Source organism: Microcaecilia unicolor, chromosome 8, assembly GCF_901765095.1.
Source record: "Microcaecilia unicolor chromosome 8, aMicUni1.1, whole genome shotgun sequence".
In the NCBI taxonomy this organism is placed as follows: Eukaryota; Metazoa; Chordata; class Amphibia; order Gymnophiona; family Siphonopidae; genus Microcaecilia; species Microcaecilia unicolor.
This window is the reverse complement of record NC_044038.1, coordinates 226935407-226952526: the sequence shown is the minus strand read 5'-3', so window position 1 is coordinate 226952526 and position 17120 is coordinate 226935407. Positions and strand designations below refer to the sequence as shown.

General features: G+C 43.5%; 1 protein-coding gene across 2 annotated transcripts in view; it reads left to right on the top strand.

Annotated features, from left to right (window-relative positions):
• SLC35C2 (solute carrier family 35 member C2) overlaps positions 1–16655 on the top strand; it is a 28447-nt gene extending 11792 nt beyond the window's left edge. Inside the window, exons 4-9 of one of the 2 annotated variants that reach the window (XM_030211448.1) lie at positions 292–364; positions 2952–3120; positions 3344–3427; positions 4931–5106; positions 7179–7308; positions 16072–16655. In XM_030211448.1, coding sequence (XP_030067308.1) covers positions 292–364; positions 2952–3120; positions 3344–3427; positions 4931–5106; positions 7179–7308; positions 16072–16211 — 772 coding nt within the window. In that variant the 3' untranslated portion in view covers positions 16212–16655. Of the gene's footprint in view, positions 1–291; positions 365–2951; positions 3121–3343; positions 3428–4930; positions 5107–7178; positions 7350–16071 lie in introns of both variants that reach the window. The other variant, XM_030211449.1, reaches the window with a different exon arrangement.
• The last annotated feature ends 465 nt before the right edge of the window (positions 16656–17120 follow it).

Sequence of the window (17120 nt, the reverse complement as noted above, 5' to 3'; positions counted from 1 at the left end):
AACCTATTGAGGATTCTGAATTCCTAAGGTAGGCAGCCAAAACCTTTGAAAATTGACTTCCAAATGCATAAACGTTCCATCTTACAAACTGGAAGTGCAGGTAGTGGTCGTAGATGTTTTTTTTGTAAAAGCGGAGTTCACTGAGGGTGTCCTTGGTCAGTCATATAGGGCATATGGCTTATTTTTCACCGCTGACCAGTACATCATATATAGTCCATGCTTTTGTTGACTTTTGAAAGTTGTGTTGTTGAAATGTCTTTCTTGTCCTCTCTTTCTCTTCTTGTTTCTCAGCTACACCATGACCAAGTCCACGTGTGTCCTCTTTATCTTGTTCTTTTCGCTGCTATTTAAGTTGGAGGAACTGGTGAGTCCTTTTCTCTTTTGGGAATTCTGCTTTTGATATTCCACCTGAAACGTTATGGATGGGGCCTGTTCCTGTCTGACAGGAGCCCTAGGTAGTCCAGGGAGGTCCCCTCTGATCCTGAAATGGCACAGGTGGCCAGAGTCTCAGTTTAGTGTACGAGAAGAGCTTAAGTATCGAATTGGAGTTATTGTGGCAGTGGCCACAATACTTAATTAGGAAAAACATGTATAGGCTAGAGGAAAGTAAAAAATGTACAAAAATATATGTAGCCCACAGCTCTGCTGTCATGAATAGTTATTTGTGAGCTGCCGAGTACATTAGGATCATGTGGGAAATCTAGGCAAATCTCTCCTAATTGTACCCTTCTCCTCCAGACTCCGTTCCTTTTATCTCGCCGCACCTTATGCCTGGAATAGACTTCCTGAGCTGTTACGTCAAGCTCCATCCCTGGCCGCCTTCAAATCTGGGCTAAAGGCCTACCTGTTTGATGCTGCTTTTGACTCCTAACTTGTCACTTGCTCGTAATCTTTATCATGTCTTCCTCTCTTCAATAGTCCCTTTCCCTATGTGTCCTATCTGTCTGTCCTACCCTTATCCCTTATTTGTCCTGTCTGTCTGTCCTGATTTAGATTGTAAGCTCTTTTGAGCAGGGACCGTCTTTTCTTCATGTTCAATTGTGAAGCGCTGCGTACGACTGGTAGCGCTATAGAAATGATTTATAATAGTAGTAGTAGTAGTAATGTGGGATATGCATATGTTAGCTAGATAAATAAATAAATAAATAAAATCTAATGTAACGGAAGAAATTTAAACAACTAGTGAAAAAATTTTATTTATATGTGAAGCGATTTAAGTGGGCAGGGGAGGCTCCTGCGTCTTGTTGCTGCCCTCAGAAAATGGATGTTGTAACTGTTACCGCGAGGGATCGAGGCAGCCATTTTCTGAAGTCAACCACAAGGGGCAGGAGTGAGTGGACTTTGCTCCTGCCCCCATCACCCCTACTGGACCACCAAGGATACAGGTAGACCCAGGAGGGAGCCTATCTAGACCTGGGGGGATTGGGGGTTGGGGAGATGTTCCAGGGGAGAGGGCGCTTGCTTTTGGAGGAGGGGGAAGGGAAGCAGGCGGGCTGCTTGTGGAGGGGAGGAGAAATTAGAAAAAAAAAAAAAGCTATGCAGGTCCAACACAGCACCCTTTAGTCCCTGATACTCAGTTCTGGGGTCCACACATGACCTGGCTGTGAATATTTTTTGTTGTTGTTACATTTGTACCCTGCGCTTTCCCACTCATGGCAGGCTCAATGCAGCTTACATATTGTATACAGGTACTTATTTGTACCTGGGGCAATGGAGAGTTAAGTGACTTGCCCAGAGTCACGGGGAGCTGCCTGTGCCTGAGGTGGGAATTGAACTCAGTTCCTCAGGACCAAAGTCCACCACCCTAACCACTAGGCCACTCCTCCACTGTTGCTACTATTTGAGATTCTACATGGAGTGTTGCTATTCCACTAGCAACATTCCATGTAGAAGTTGGCCCTTGCAGATCACCAATGTGGCCGCGCAGGCTTCTGCTTCTGTGTGTCTGACATCCTGCACATATGTGCAGGACGTCAGACTCACAGAAACAGAAGCCTGCGCAGCCTTCTACATGGAATGTTGCTAGTGGAATAGCAACATTCCATGTAGAATCTCCAATAGTATCTATTTTACTTTTGTTACATTTGTACCCTGCGCTTTCCCACTCATGGCAGGCTCAATGCAGCTTACATGGGGCAATGGAGGGTTAAGTGACTTGCCCAGAGTCACAAGGAGCTGCCTGTGCCTGAGGTGGGAATTGAACTCAGTTCCTCAGGACCAAAGTCCACCACCCTAACCACTAGGCCACTCCTCCACTGTTGCTACTATTTGAGATTCTACATGGAGTGTTGCTATTCCACTAGCAACATTCCATGTAGAAGTTGGCCCTTGCAGATCACCAATGTGGCCGCGCAGGCTTCTGCTTCTGTGTGTCTGACATCCTGCACATATGTGCAGGACGTCAGACTCACAGAAACAGAAGCCTGCGCAGCCTTCTACATGGAATGTTGCTAGTGGAATAGCAACATTCCATGTAGAATCTCCAATAGTATCTATTTTACTTTTGTTACATTTGTACCCTGCGCTTTCCCACTCATGGCAGGCTCAATGCAGCTTACATGGGGCAATGGAGGGTTAAGTGACTTGCCCAGAGTCACAAGGAGCTGCCTGTGCCTGAAGTGGGAATTGAACTCAGTTCCCCAGGACCAAAGTCCACCACCCTAACCACTAGGCCACTCCTCCAGTCACATTTTTATAAAATGCTACTTCTGGCTGAGCATGTAACCCAAAGGTACCCCACCCCAGGCAACTGCAGGAGGGCTGTGTCCCCCCTTCCATGACATGGCTTGACCCACTGCTGAGAACGACTGCAGGAAACATTCCTCTGTTGTTTATCTGAGGCAGGTGGTTCGGTAGCATTCTGCTTTCTCATACAGTTAGCGGTCTTTCAGCAATAATCTTTTGAATCTTCTGACATGCTCTACCGTTTCTCTCTCTCCCTCTCACAACAGAGGGCGGTGCTGATCCTGGTGGTTTTGCTCATTGCTGGCGGGCTTTTCATGTTTACCTACGAGTCTACACAGTTCAACGTGGAGGGTTTTCTCCTAGTGCTCGCAGCTTCCTTTCTCGGTGGCATCCGCTGGACCCTCACCCAGATCCTCCTTCAGAAGGCAGAGCTGGGTAAGTGTGTGTTTGGAAGAGGGGTTAGGGTTGGAGAAAAGAGGTGGGTGTTTTTCTTTAAGGATCCTATCTGCAAGTGACTCTGATTTTTAGGTTTCAAGAGTCCCATGCCCCTTGGTCGTGACTCTCAAGTATCCTATTTCCCCGAGTCATAACGAGACTGTACACTTATTCCCACAGTGTTAAAGGGCTTCCTCCTCATACTCTTCTGGATTTCTTTCAGGTCTTCAGAACCCAATTGATGCCATGTACCATTTCCAGCCTCTCATGTTCCTTGGACTCTTCCCTTTGTTTCTTACCATTGAAGGTATTTACACAGCTCTGGAATAGAGGGACCAGGGGGACATTAGTGGCCTCCTGCTGAAATCTCTCACTCAGTTGTCTCGGGATCTGTATGTGGGGTCCTGCTGGAGTGAGATTTTTGCTGCAAGGTGCCAGGTCAAAGAAAAGCAAGAAATGGTAGCATTTAGGGTTTCAGACAGCAGAGGCCTCATCTCCTTTGACCCTCTGTTAATTAAAAATGCAGAAAATTACCAGCCCTAAAGATCCCAGGCCTGGTGTAGTCTGCCCGTTTCAGATACAGTACTGCAGAGCCTGTCTGGTCCCAGGTTTTACTTTCACTTATCCATAACCTTTTTTTTTATATCTCGTCGTGGTTTTGGTCTCCAGTACAGCAAGAAAAATCTTTCCTAGGTGAGAGAACTCTGCACAGCACACAGTGAGACACAGCTGCCATAAGCAGGCGTTCAAAAGATTAATATATTTTGGCAGACCGACTTGTTTTGGGAGTTCTAAAGTGTGGAATATATGCAAACCCTTCCCAGCTTCATTTTCACGGTCCTGCTTGTTGTGATAAGTCACATCCAGGATAGTTGGGTTAAGGCAGTTTCAGTCTGAAATACAAGTCCCAGAAGACATTGCAGGCAAGGAGCCAGAGGGGGAGATGAAGAACCCGGACTGGACTCCTAGCTGCAATCGGGGAAGACATGGGTGTAAGCTGGCAGGTTGTGTAGAGTGGCTGCCACTAGGCGGAAGAGAGTTAGGAAACCCTGTGTGCAGGAGCTCATCATTGGTCTCATTAGTCTAATGCTCAACTCAGCTGGTATGGGTGTGGGGAAGCTAATGGAAGGAGAATGATTGGTGGTGGTAAATGAAGCCAGGGATTGATTAGGCAGGTGGGAAGTAGTCCCAGCAGGTCAGTTCAGGAGAGAGAAGCAGAAGGAGAGAAGCAGTTGCAGGCTGAAAACCCTTGGGCAGGGAGGTCCCTAAAGTACTGAAGCAGGCTGAAATTCCTTGGGTAGAGGGAGTCCCTAAAGTATTGAACTCTCCTGAAGGTAAAGAGGCTAGAAGGTAGAGACTGCTGCTTGGTGACTGATGATGAACTGAAAGAACTGTTTGTCTTGGGAATTGAACTACTGTTTATTGTGCACTGGATAAAGAGCCCAGACTGGAGCTGACTGTAAGCCTGTATTGAATCCTGGTATGTGCCGATAGCCTGCTGCTTAAAGGGGACTATTGGCCACACACTTTCAGGTGGCTTATATGTGCTTAAGATTGAAGGTGAATGCTGTTGTTGGAACTGTGTACTAGAAACCTGCATTGAATAAAAGTCCTTAAGATTGAAGTTATTGGTGGACATCTGTTTCTTCACTGTACCGGGAGCCTGTGGCTGGAGCAGATTGTTCTATCCGTGGCTGTACAAGAAAGGTACCTGGTTACAGTGTTAAAGGCACCAAGACTGCTTTATTTCTTAAATGTCTCCCCCAATGCCTTGGCTTCAGCCCCTTCTCTCTGTTCTCATCACATGCAGGTTTACATGTCGCCACTTCGGAGAAGTTGTTCAGGTACAGCAACCTGGACCTGCTTCTTTCTTTGCTTGGAACTCTTTCTCTAGGTGGGTTTCTGGCATTTGGGCTTGGATTCTCGGAGTTCCTTCTGGTCTCGAAGACCTCGAGCCTCACTCTCTCCATTGCTGGAATTTTCAAGGTAATGTCTCCGAGTCTTTTTGTGAGCATAGGGCTGGCACGTCTGTTCACACTTTCCAAAATTACTAGGGGGCATGCAATGAAACTACAGTGTAGTAAATGTAAAACAAATCGGAGATTCACCCAACGCGTAATTAAACTCTGGAATTCGTTGCCGGAGAACATAGTGAAGGCGGTTAGCTTGGCAGAGTTTTAAAAGGGGTTAGACGGTTTCCTAAAGGACAAGTCCATAAACCGCTACTAAATGGACTTGGGAAAAATCCACAATTCCAGGAATAACATGTATAGAATGTTTGTACGTTTGGGAAGCTTGCCAGGTGCCCTTGGCCTGGATTGGCCGCTGTCGTGGACAAGATGCTGGGCTCGATGGACCCTTGGTCTTTTCCCAGTGTGGCATTACTTATGTACTTATGTCCTCTACTTGGCTCACTTTTATTACATAGAGCAGTGATTTAACCTATTGTGATGTCATAGTGGCTCATTCCACCAATAAGAGCCAACCTCATTAGTGATGTCACAATGGCTTGATTGTATAGAATGTTTGTACGTTTGGGAAGCTCGCCAGGTGCCCTTGGCCTGGATTGGCCGCTGTCGTGGACAGGATGCTGGGCTCGATGGACCCTTGGTCTTCTCCCAGTGTGGCATTACTTATGTACTTATTATTTCAGAGAGGAAATGAAGCTGGGAGGGGGCGGGGGGGAGGTTCCCACACATGCCCCAGAAAAGCTCCACAGGCTTCTTTCCTCCCACACTATTTATTTCTTAAATCTTTATATTTATGCATTTTAAATCATCAAGAAAATACATCTAGTCGATAAATGCACCAATGAAGAGAGAGGGGAACACAAAACAGAGTTTTAAAGGGAAAGCCAGAATAATGTCCTTAATGCTACCAGTCACCAGAGGGGAGAGAAAAATCAGAAAATATTTTGATTCTAGATATAGCGCCTTTCTGTGGTACAGTAAAAGCGGTTTACGTATTACATACAGGTACTTTTTCTGTTCCTAGTGGGCTCACAGGCTAAGTTTTTGGGGAAGGGATCTTGCTGGAAGAACAGCAGATCCCATCAGGAATTTTTAGAAGCTCAAGCGGGAGCACTTAAAAATAGAAATGGTGATAACAGATTCCTATGTACATAAGTATTGCCATACTGGGACAGGCCAAAGGTCCATCAAGCCCAGCATCCTGCTTCCAACAGTGGCCAATCCAGGCTACAAGTACTCGGCAAGATCCCAAAAAGGTACAAAACATTTTATGCTGCTTATCCCAGAAATAAGCAGTGGATTTTCCCCCAAGTCTATGGACTTTTCCTTTAGGAAGCCATCCAAACCTTTTTTAAACCCCTCTAAGCTAACCGCCCTTACCACATTCTCTGGCAACGAATTCCAGAGTTTAATTACACGTTGAGTGAAGAAAACTGTTCTCTGATTCATTTTAAATTTACTACTTGACATCTACGTTTCTCAGTTACTGTGACAGTATAGCGAGGCTGTAGCTTGAGGTCCACCTTTACAGTAAAGGGAGGCTGTAGTTTGAGGTCTACTTTTCCCACAGACGGTGATGGTATAGGGAGACTGACCCAGTTGACCATTCCACAGTGACTGTGACAGTGTAATCAATGCTGATTTTGCTCTAGTCGCAATGAAGGTGCAAGGAGGCTGCAATTCAAAGTGAGCTTTTCCTCAGTGAATGTGAGGGTGTGACGAGGCTGCAGGTCAAAGTCAACTGTTCCTCAGTGACCATGAAAGCGCGGGGAGGCTGAATCAACTTTTCCTCAGTGACTGTGACGATATAGGGAGGCTGTAGCTTGAGGCCCACCTTTCTCAAGTACTGTGACGGTAAAGGGAGACTGTGGCCCGATTGACTGTGAAAGTGTAAGGAGGCTGCGACTCAGTCAGCCTTTCTCCTATAACTGTGAGGCTGTCACTTGGAGTTGACCTTTCCTCGGTGACTGTGACGGTATAAGGAGGCTGTAACTGTGCCAGCCTTCCTCTAGTGATTGTGTCAATCTGCATAAACCTTGTCCAGTCACCACTCATCCCTCTGACTTGCTTCCCTTCTGCTTCCTGCAGGAACTCTGCACATTGCAGCTGGCGACTCACCTAATGGGGGATGAGATGACCCTTTTAAACTGGCTCGGATTTGCCGTCTGTATCTCAGGGATCACCCTTCATGTCTCTCTCAAGGCCTGCCGCTCTAAAGGTAACTTACAGAGAGTTACCAGGTCCCGCCCCTGAGCAGAGGTGAGAGCAGGGGCGAGCACAGCGGCACCTGCACATTCCCCACTGTCCCTGCTTCTGCAGGCTTCTCTCTCTTCCAGGGGTGCAGTTTCAGGTCCTTACCTCACTGTTCTTTCGTGCTTGTGGTGTTGTACTCTGTCCACATGTGATGCATGCCTTTGTTGTTCTCTGTGCTTCTCAACCCTCTCCTGGGTTCACATCTAGCCAGGAGCAAAAGAAGAGTGGGAACGGAACCAGGCTCTTCAGTAAACAGACCGGAGACGTTCAAAATTGGAAGTATAATTTAATAAATAAAGACTCTACAAGGTACCCTGTTTCAGCACCGCAAGTGCCTTCCTCATGAGTCTGTATAAAAATCAAAAACATATACAAGACATTAAAAAAACGTTTACACTAACAGGTTAATAAACTATAAAATACGTGTCTAAAAGTGAAAACATCTTGAAAAAATATACATTGTTTGTATAATTATTAGGTAATAAAAGGTAATAAATATAATTACAAGATTTGAAAAAAGTGACTGATACATGCTGGTAACATTTACAGGCTTTATTTATTAAATTATACTTCCAATTTTGAACGTCTCCGGTCTGTTCCATTACCCATTCCTCTTTTGCTCCTGAGATTATCTCTGGGACGTTGCTGTTCCTTTATCCACTCTGGTGGATTTGTTCTCTTCTCATCTAGCCAGCCAGGTTTTCTGGATTACCACTTTACATATGCATGAGACAGATTTGCATACAGCGGGTCTCCAGTATCTGCAGTTACTTCATGCATATTCAGCGTGGTTCTCCTAGAACCAGACTGGCTAGGTGGACCTCCAGGAGAGGGTTGACAAGCACTGCCCTAAATTTTGGGTTCCATCTTTTGCTTGAACAATAGTCCTTAGACTCTGTCCCCTGGATTCTATATAGGTCGTCCCAAAGTTGGGTGTGCGAATTTGTGCTTGCAGGACAGTTGGAGTTCATTGGCATCAAGTTGGATTTGCACGAGATTCTGGCCTAGGTCACTATTCTATAACATTTGCGCCTAACTTTTATAGACCCCCTTTTACTAAGGCGCACTCACGTTTTTAGCGCGTGCTAAATGTTAGAGACGCCAATGCATTTGTATGGGTGTCTCTAACGTTTAGCGCATGCCCAATTTTAGCACATGCTAAAAACGTGAGTGTGCCTTAGTAAAAGACCTCCCCCCCATAGTGTGCAACTTTAAAGGGGGTGTAGCCATGAGAAGAGCATGGGCAGGTCGGGGCATTCACAGAAATTAGACGCAATGTTATAGAATAGTTGGATTTGTGCACCCAACTGCTGTTGTAGCATGATATGAGTTTAATTGTGTGAGAGGTAGTGGGATCGTTGCCCATATTCTCCACAATTTAAAAAATGTTCTATTCTCCACCAATTACCTATAAGGTAATAAGATAAGAATATGTAAGAAAAGGGGGAATTAAATACTATATTTGTTGAATTACATTAACCTGCACTGCAAGGTTTAAGGACATGTGCTCAGAACATAAAGACCATATATTTAACTTTAAAAGGTTTATCTACAATACAGGTAATGTAATAATGCTACAAGAGAGAGGCAGTTTTTCAGAATCTTACACAAGGGAAAATGTGCTTTTCAAGATATCAAGTCTGAATTATAAATTATGCTGGATAATGGTAACTCACTTTGATAGAGGCTGCTGGGTGGAGTGATGGAGATCCTTGCTGAAATAGAAGTCTTTTGTTGCAGAGTTGTAGTTGCCTGGAGAAATTCTTATCCGTGTGTGTGTGTGTTTGTGACGTCCAGCAGAGAGGCAGATCCCAAGAGAGCTGGGCATTTTCCAGGCTTTTTATATTTTCTTGCTGGACCCTAGGCTGAAGTCAGGTGGGGTGTCTGAGAACTGGCTTCATCTGGTTTTGAGATGGGGCATGGTAACTGGTCACATGTTTAATGAAATTATAAGACTTTCTGTCTGGACATCTGCTGTGATATACACATCCATAAGGCATCTGACAGGATTCTTTGTCTCTGAGAGTAGGTGGGCTTCTTTTGTCAGATTAGATAGCTAGATGGGCTTTTCAGTCTGAGTCATTGTCTGAGAATAGGTGTAGTTTCACTGTTTCTGTGATTACTTTGAAGAGACGGCTAGACGAATTTCATATTTAATATAAAAAGTTTATTCTTGGTTCAGAATTGACGGAATAGCTCAATGGGCTATTGCCGGAAGCATTTCTTATATACAAGCCAGAATGAATGAGTAAAACAAAGCAATGTAAAGCAACGAAATCAGAATGCTATATACAGAGAGAGAAAAAATTCAAAATGCTTACTACCTCTTTGTTCTATCTTGCTTATATAGTGTTATGAATAATCTTCTCCTGACATCACGTGCATGCTGTATGCAGGCAGGCCGTACCATACCATAAATCCTTAATTTAAAACAGAACATATGCTGTATCTGGTTCCCATTATTGGTCCCTTTTCTTTTCTTTCAGACACTCAGGCGCCTTGCCCATTTTGCAGCACTCTCTCTCAAGACATGGGGGGGGAGGTTGCATTAATCACTGTCAGCACTTCCTGCTGCTGTGATTCAACTCTTTTCACGTTATATTTCTTACAATCCTCCCTTGGGAGATCTGACTTGTCAGGTCTCACACTTTCTTATGTGCGTGCGGTATTCTTTTGGGTCTGGTACTGGCTTCCTTTTGTCTGCGAGATTAGAAAATAGGACATTCATATACATACCTCCTCTAATCCACCCCCTCATTATTTATGGCATGCTATGCCTGCAAGCTCTGTCTTTTCATCATCTTTACCATACGTCTTTCAATATGTCTTCTGACATATTAAAGTTCTGTTCATTCTTGATTTCAGTTATCATTGTCATTTTAAAAGCATCCTGGCACATCTTTGCAAACATGCTAATACACATGTTACACAGCCTTAAACAGATTCAACTGTACTAGGGTACAAAATTTATATCTCTTGAGGTATATAATTTATAGGACAGTGAGCTTCATCACAGGGGAATACACTGTCATTCATTCTTACTTTTCATTAGCTGATGGGGCATTAAAAATTACACAAATTAAAAGCATAACATTCATTGAATCAGTTGTTACAACATTCTGCGTGTAAGTGCACTTTATCGGGGGAATGTGTTCAGTTGTCATACTATTAATCAGACACCAACATGATGTCTGTGGGTACTTGTCCATAAGCAAGGCTTGCTTATAAATAGTCTCATTTGTCCAATGAAGGTTTTCATCATCTCTTACACAGGTATTATTGGGATCACAGACATGATTTTATCATTGTAGTCCCATATATCATAGCTGGCAAGGACAAGGATGATGTCAGTCAGTGGGTACATATGATACAATCAGTCAAATTCAACATCTTGGCCGCTGTAACAAGTCTATTATCATATGTGTTCATTGTCCATTAACAAACAACAACATCCCAATACCATCATGTCTATTCTTTGTCCACTTCAATATTATTAGTTCGTCGAATATCTGATAAATGTATCCAAGAAGTATGACCTTCCAAACGGGCAGCGGTCTGAGTAAGGGCCGTGATAGCAAAAGGCCCTACATACACAGGATCCTTCCACGTTTTATGTGTAAAGTTCTTTCGTAGCACTAGATCACCTACTTTAAAAGCACAAACATCATTAGTAGTCCCTGCCTGTGATGCTACATTTGTTCGGATCATATCACTTGTCAGGTTCAACATCGGTTGTAGCTTTTGCCAGTACTGAGCTGTGCTATCAGTACTTGCTGTCTGCATCGGGAAGAAATGACGTCCTGTCTGAATTTGGAATGGGGTCAATTGAGAAATACTGATACCCGATGCTGCACATAAAGCTTTAAAATCTCCAATAGTCAATTGAGTCCCTGCAGTTGCCTGTTCTATCCCATCTAACCACATACGAGCTCCTTTCACTATACTGGGAATTTTTGCAACTAAAGTTGTAACATCTACGGGGGTGTATGGTTTGTAATGTTGTATTCGATTGCCAGCTGCGTCTAAGCGCGTCATAACTGGCATGTGTAAAGCACTACTATCTAAAGCACTGCAAATCTCCTGTTTACCTTCCTCTTCCACCTCTTCTTCAGCCTGTTTCATTTTGTAAAACCAATCGTCCCAGTACTCCAGCCCTGCTTTAATAAAGTCCAGGCTTCCCGCCTTGGGGCAATATTTATTTATTACTTTTGTCAAATTCTGTACATCCTCATGTGAGGTAGGTCCTCCCTTATCACAGGGGAAAAGGAGGTTTTTAACTTCCAACAGGTTCTTAGTAACTCCCCACCATTCTGCCCCATATTTAGTTTTATCCAACCTCACAAGTTCTGCAGCTACATAGGTTTCCTTAAAAATTGCCTTTGATGGTCTGGGTGTCAATTTGGGCGGTGTTTCCCTGATTTTAGACGTGGGTGTCTGAGGATCCACTCTAAGGGAAGGTTCAGGGGGTGACTCGGTACATAGCCGAAGCCGTCCCTCAATTTCAAATTGTGTTGCCAGGTCATATTGTTCTGATGTAATTAGGGTTTTCAAATCAGGGTAAGTGTCTGATTCTGCACTAGATTTTCCTTTTTCTTTCTGTCTCACCCGTTTTTTTTTCCTTTTTCTGTTCCCCAGTCCCCACATCACTGTCCTCATTATCCCCTCCCTTTTCACTTTCTGAATCACTGGGGGGGTCATCAAGAGCCGAATACCCAGCGCATGGCACAGAGCGCTTTGACTTTAATTCCTTCATTTTATCAGTCGCCCTTATGGGGCACAACGTGTCCCTGCTAGATTCATACGACGGGGGATTATTTCTTTTATACATTTCTGCCTCTTTTTGTATCCTATCTACATCAGCATGAAAAAGATCTGCTGCTACAGAAAATAAATTCCAAATTGTAAGATGCTTCTCTAAGCTTTTCTTCTGCCTAGTTTTATTTTTATTTTCTTGTAAGTAGCTCAGGAGAGATAATAATTTTGGACGATCAAACGATCCATCCTGAGACCAGTTTGTATCATATTTGATCCATTTCTCATGTATTTTTTCAATCTGTTTTTTTTCTAACGGGAATAATTCTATGACATGCTGCAAAGGGGTGCATTTTTTTGAACTATCTAAATCTAAATACATAGCATATACAGGAGGCTTTTCTTTCTTATCTGCCCCTTTCCCTTTCATTTTATTCTGACTATTACAATTTCTCCTATAAAGCCACAACCTACAAAAATATACTAGTGCACTTAAACAAAGAAAATATACAAAACAGAAAACTACAAAGCTAAACAAATATACTACTAATAAGTCCACAATGTGGGTTAATGCCAGGTTGGATCCAAGATGGCCGCAAGCACTTATGTTTAGCTGCAAGCTCTGATTCCTTTCTGCCATTATGCCTAAACGAAGAGGGAAGAGTAGTGCCCGACTTACCCCACTGCCTCCTTCGATTACCGGACCGATGGACCGGTTTGTGAGCCAGCAGGGAACTGCAACGTTGATCGGGAGAGGGCCCTTGATGGACGCCGCTGTTTTGGAGGACTCGATGGCGTCCTCTGGGCTGGAGACAACTTTAAGCCCCGACTATAGAGCACCACCCCCGCAGCCGCCGATCACAAGTTCGCCGCTTCAGGGAGAGCAAGGCCTGGCGCTAGAACGCACGGGACCTACACTGGGTAATCAGTTTCATCTGGATGAGGCGGGACGAACGAGATCGATTGAAGAAGCAGGGGAAAGAGACGAAAGCGGACAGCCGGTGGAAGACTGGGAGAGCATATTCCCGGCGGAGTTGACTAACAAACCAGAGGAGGTAACTTTAGACTCCCTTTGGGAGTTAATGTCCCAATTGGGGAAATTATTTCTTGCTCAATCAGTTAAAGGCTCTCAGAATTTAAAATCCTTGGAACAAAAGGTGGAACAGAATGAAAAAACTCAACAAGTTTTGGTAAATCGTATAGATAAGTTAGAACAAGAAACAAAAAAAATTGAAAACCTGCAAATGACTATGGTAAAAGATATTACAAACTTAAGATTGAAAGCAGAAATGTATGAGAACCATATGAGAAACCTTAACTTGAGATTCATAAATTTCCCAAGAATTCAGATGATTCAACCAGTTGAAATGCTGAAAAGATATTTGCGGGAAAATCTGGGAATTCCTCAGGAGAATATTCCACCTTTTACTAAAGTTTATTACCTTCCTAACAAGAAAATTATTCAGCAAAATCCACAGGAACAAAGACTTGAAAATTTAACACAGTTTCTAGAGACGTCAGATACTGAATTAGCTACAGCGGCCACTTTGGTGGCAACTGTGGCTTTGCCACATGATAAACAGTGGTTGTTCTCAATGTTTTTTCAGCATAGGGACACACTGTTTCTGGGTTTAAAAATTTCCTTGTTTCCTGATCTCTCTAGAGAAACTCAACGTAAAAGAAAACAGTTCCTTATTATGAAACCAGCAATTCAGCAGTTAGGAGGGGTATTCTTTCTGAGGTATCCGTGTAAATGTATTGTTAGGATTGACTCTGTTAAATATGTTTTCCTAGAACCCCACCAGCTGTCGGCTTTTATTGCGTCTAAAAGATCTTCAAGTTAGCTTTAGAAATTTAGCACTCCTTTCATAAGTGTTTTTTTTTTCTTATAATTATTTCCTTGTTTTTCCTCTTTGTTTTAAAATCTTGGATTCCTTTGTTAGGACTTGAGTGTTTTGCTAAAATATTTCCATGTGGAATAATGGTAATATTGAATTTTGCCTGTTTGAACTATAATTGTAGATGTACACTATCCTTCAAGTTGTATCTTGAATAATAGTCTGTAAAAATATAAATAAATATAATAAAAAAAAAAGTCCACAATGTAAGCTTACTCACGCGTCTTCTTATTCTCTTTAGCAAGCTCAGGAGTCGTCACCTGTATGTCCACGTCAGTAGGTTGATCACGTCCACTTACGTGGTGCACAGAAATCAGGTTTAAACAACGCTTGCTTTGCTTTCAATCCTGTAAAAAACTTCATTAACAACAAACACTTAATTTGTCATTCGTCTCACCTTCTCTTTTCCGTGTGCGGCCTGCTCCTGGCTGGCTCGCCACTTGAAGAGACGAATTTCATATTTAATATAAAAAGTTTATTCTTGGTTCAGAATTGACGGAATAGCTCAATGGGCTATTGCCGGAAGCATTTCTTATATACAAGCCAGAATGAATGAGTAAAACAAAGCAATGTAAAGCAACGAAATCAGAATGCTATATACAGAGAGAGAAAAAATTCAAAATGCTTACTACCTCTTTGTTCTATCTTGCTTATATAGTGTTATGAATAATCTTCTCCTGACATCACGTGCATGCTGTATGCAGGCAGGCCGTACCATACCATAAATCCTTAATTTAAAACAGAACATATGCTGTATCTGGTTCCCATTATTGGTCCCTTTTCTTTTCTTTCAGACACTCAGGCGCCTTGCCCATTTTGCAGCACTCTCTCTCAAGACATGGGGGGGGGGAGGTTGCATTAATCACTGTCAGCACTTCCTGCTGCTGTGATTCAACTCTTTTCACGTTATATTTCTTACAACTTCTTTGGAGTTTTCTTCTTTGGAGATGTGTTGATGGGCTTAGGTATCCACCCAGCTAGTTTTTGTTATCAGTAGTTTCCAGGGAGAAGGGGGAAGGTGAAAGTAAAGTCTTTGCATCTGTATATATTTTATATATATATACATTTGTATCTGATCCAGCAAAATCTATAACTTTGACAATTAAACTCATATTATGCTACACTGTTAGTTGACTTTGAGGATTTACACCAGGTTTCAGTAGGCGTAAGTCCTTGGGCGCAGGAATTCGCTCTAAGCGCTGTTCTATAAAGGTTGCTTAGCGCTAAACGATCTTTACTAAATTGGCACGTAGGGCTAGATTCTATATATGGCGCCTGAAAAATCCACGCAGGAATACATTTTCGTCTAAGCGTATTCTATAAGTAGCGCCCAGTAGCGTGCCTAGAACTGCACGCATCCATTTACCCCCAATGAAAATGTGGCATAAATACTGGCGCATAGATTTAGGCGCAAGGGTGCGTATTCTGTAACAATGCACGTAAATTGTGGAACGCCCATTTCCCCGCCCATAACTATACCCCTTGCTCTTCTCATTAGAATTTAGGCGCTGTGCGTTACAGAATATGCCTGGCGAGTTTTGAGCATAAATTCTAATTATTGCCAATTAGTGCTAATTCTTGCTTGTTAAGTGGGCCGATTGGCTTGTTAAGCCAATTAAGTTACATGTGTCATTATAGAACACGCTTGGATTTCGGCACGGAACACTAGACGCAACATATAGAATCCTGGGGATAGCGCAGATCTTATCGGCGCCTAACTAAGGACGCTATTTACTAAATTCGGCCCCTTATGTCAGGTTTTGCTGAAGGTCTGAACTTACAGATTACGTAGGAGCAGCAGAATATATGTGCAGATGGGAAATACCGGATCTGTGGAATAGGTGAGCTTAACTGAGTATAACAAATGTGTTGTAAGGTTTATGGAGTCTGAGGGATAATGGGGATCAGAAATGTGTACATTACAGTCCTGCACACCCCCTGCTCGCTCACTTTGCATGCTCACCCCAACAAAGGGCACACGTTCCACCTGGGCTTTGCTGTTGGTTACCTGTAAATACTGATCTGAAAAGCAGCTGTTTTCTAACAAAAAGATTTCTGTGTGTCTTGTCTCCTCAAAGGTGAGCAGGGTCCCAAACTGTACCGGGGGGTTGGTTCAGACCCTGATCTGGAGCTGCTTTTGAGGACCAGCAAGCCCGGTGAAGAGGAAGAAGATGAGAGAAGCCTAGATGACAACGTCGTTGCCCCCCAGCAGGGCTGAGCTGGTATGGACAGTGGGTCCCGGCTCAAAAACGCAACTCTTCACACTCAGGAAAACAGTGGGGTTAACCAGAGAAGAACGCTGCCCGGACCTGGTAGAAATGGCATTGTGCTTTAAGCTAGTATACAAAGTTCAGAACGGGAATTAGATGTGAACCACCAATCTACAGTCAGCTGTAGACCACCTGGATTGGTCTCTTCCCTCGGTGTTGTGTAAAAGGGAAAGAACCGTCCTGATCCCCATTGTTAAAGACGAGTCCCTTCAAGTTATTGAAAGGACTTCTGTGATATTGTAAGATGTCGTCTCGTGTCTCCCAGGCTTTCAGATCCGATGCTGCTGGCCAGAGTTGGATTCGCTCTACCTGGGTCTGGATAGTTCTCCTGGCTTTATGTGTGACGGTCTGTGCAAAATTGCAATAAAAGGAACCAGAGAAATAAAGTTTAAGTCTAATGTGGACATTTTATGTGCTGTTTCTGTTCACCTTTCCTCTCCTGGTCTTTTTTTTATACTCTATTTTTCAACATATAGGAGGAGTGGCCTACTGGTTAGGGTGGTGGACTTTGGTCCTGGGGAACTGAGGAACTGAGTTTGATTCCCACTTCAGGCACAGGCAGCTCCTTGTGACTCTGGGCAAGTCACTTAACCCTCCACTGCTCTATGTAAGCCGCATTGAGCCTGCCATGAGTGGGAAAGCGCGGGGTACAAATGTAACAAAAATAAAATAGATGCTATTGGAGATTCTACATGGAATGTTGTTATTTCACTAGCAACATTCCATGTAGAAGGCTGCGCAGGCTTCTGCTTCTGTGAGTCTGTCAGACTCACAGAAGCAGAAGCCTCTGCGGCCACATTGGTGATCTGCAAGGGCCGACTTCTACATGGAATGTTGCTAGTGGAATAGCAACATTC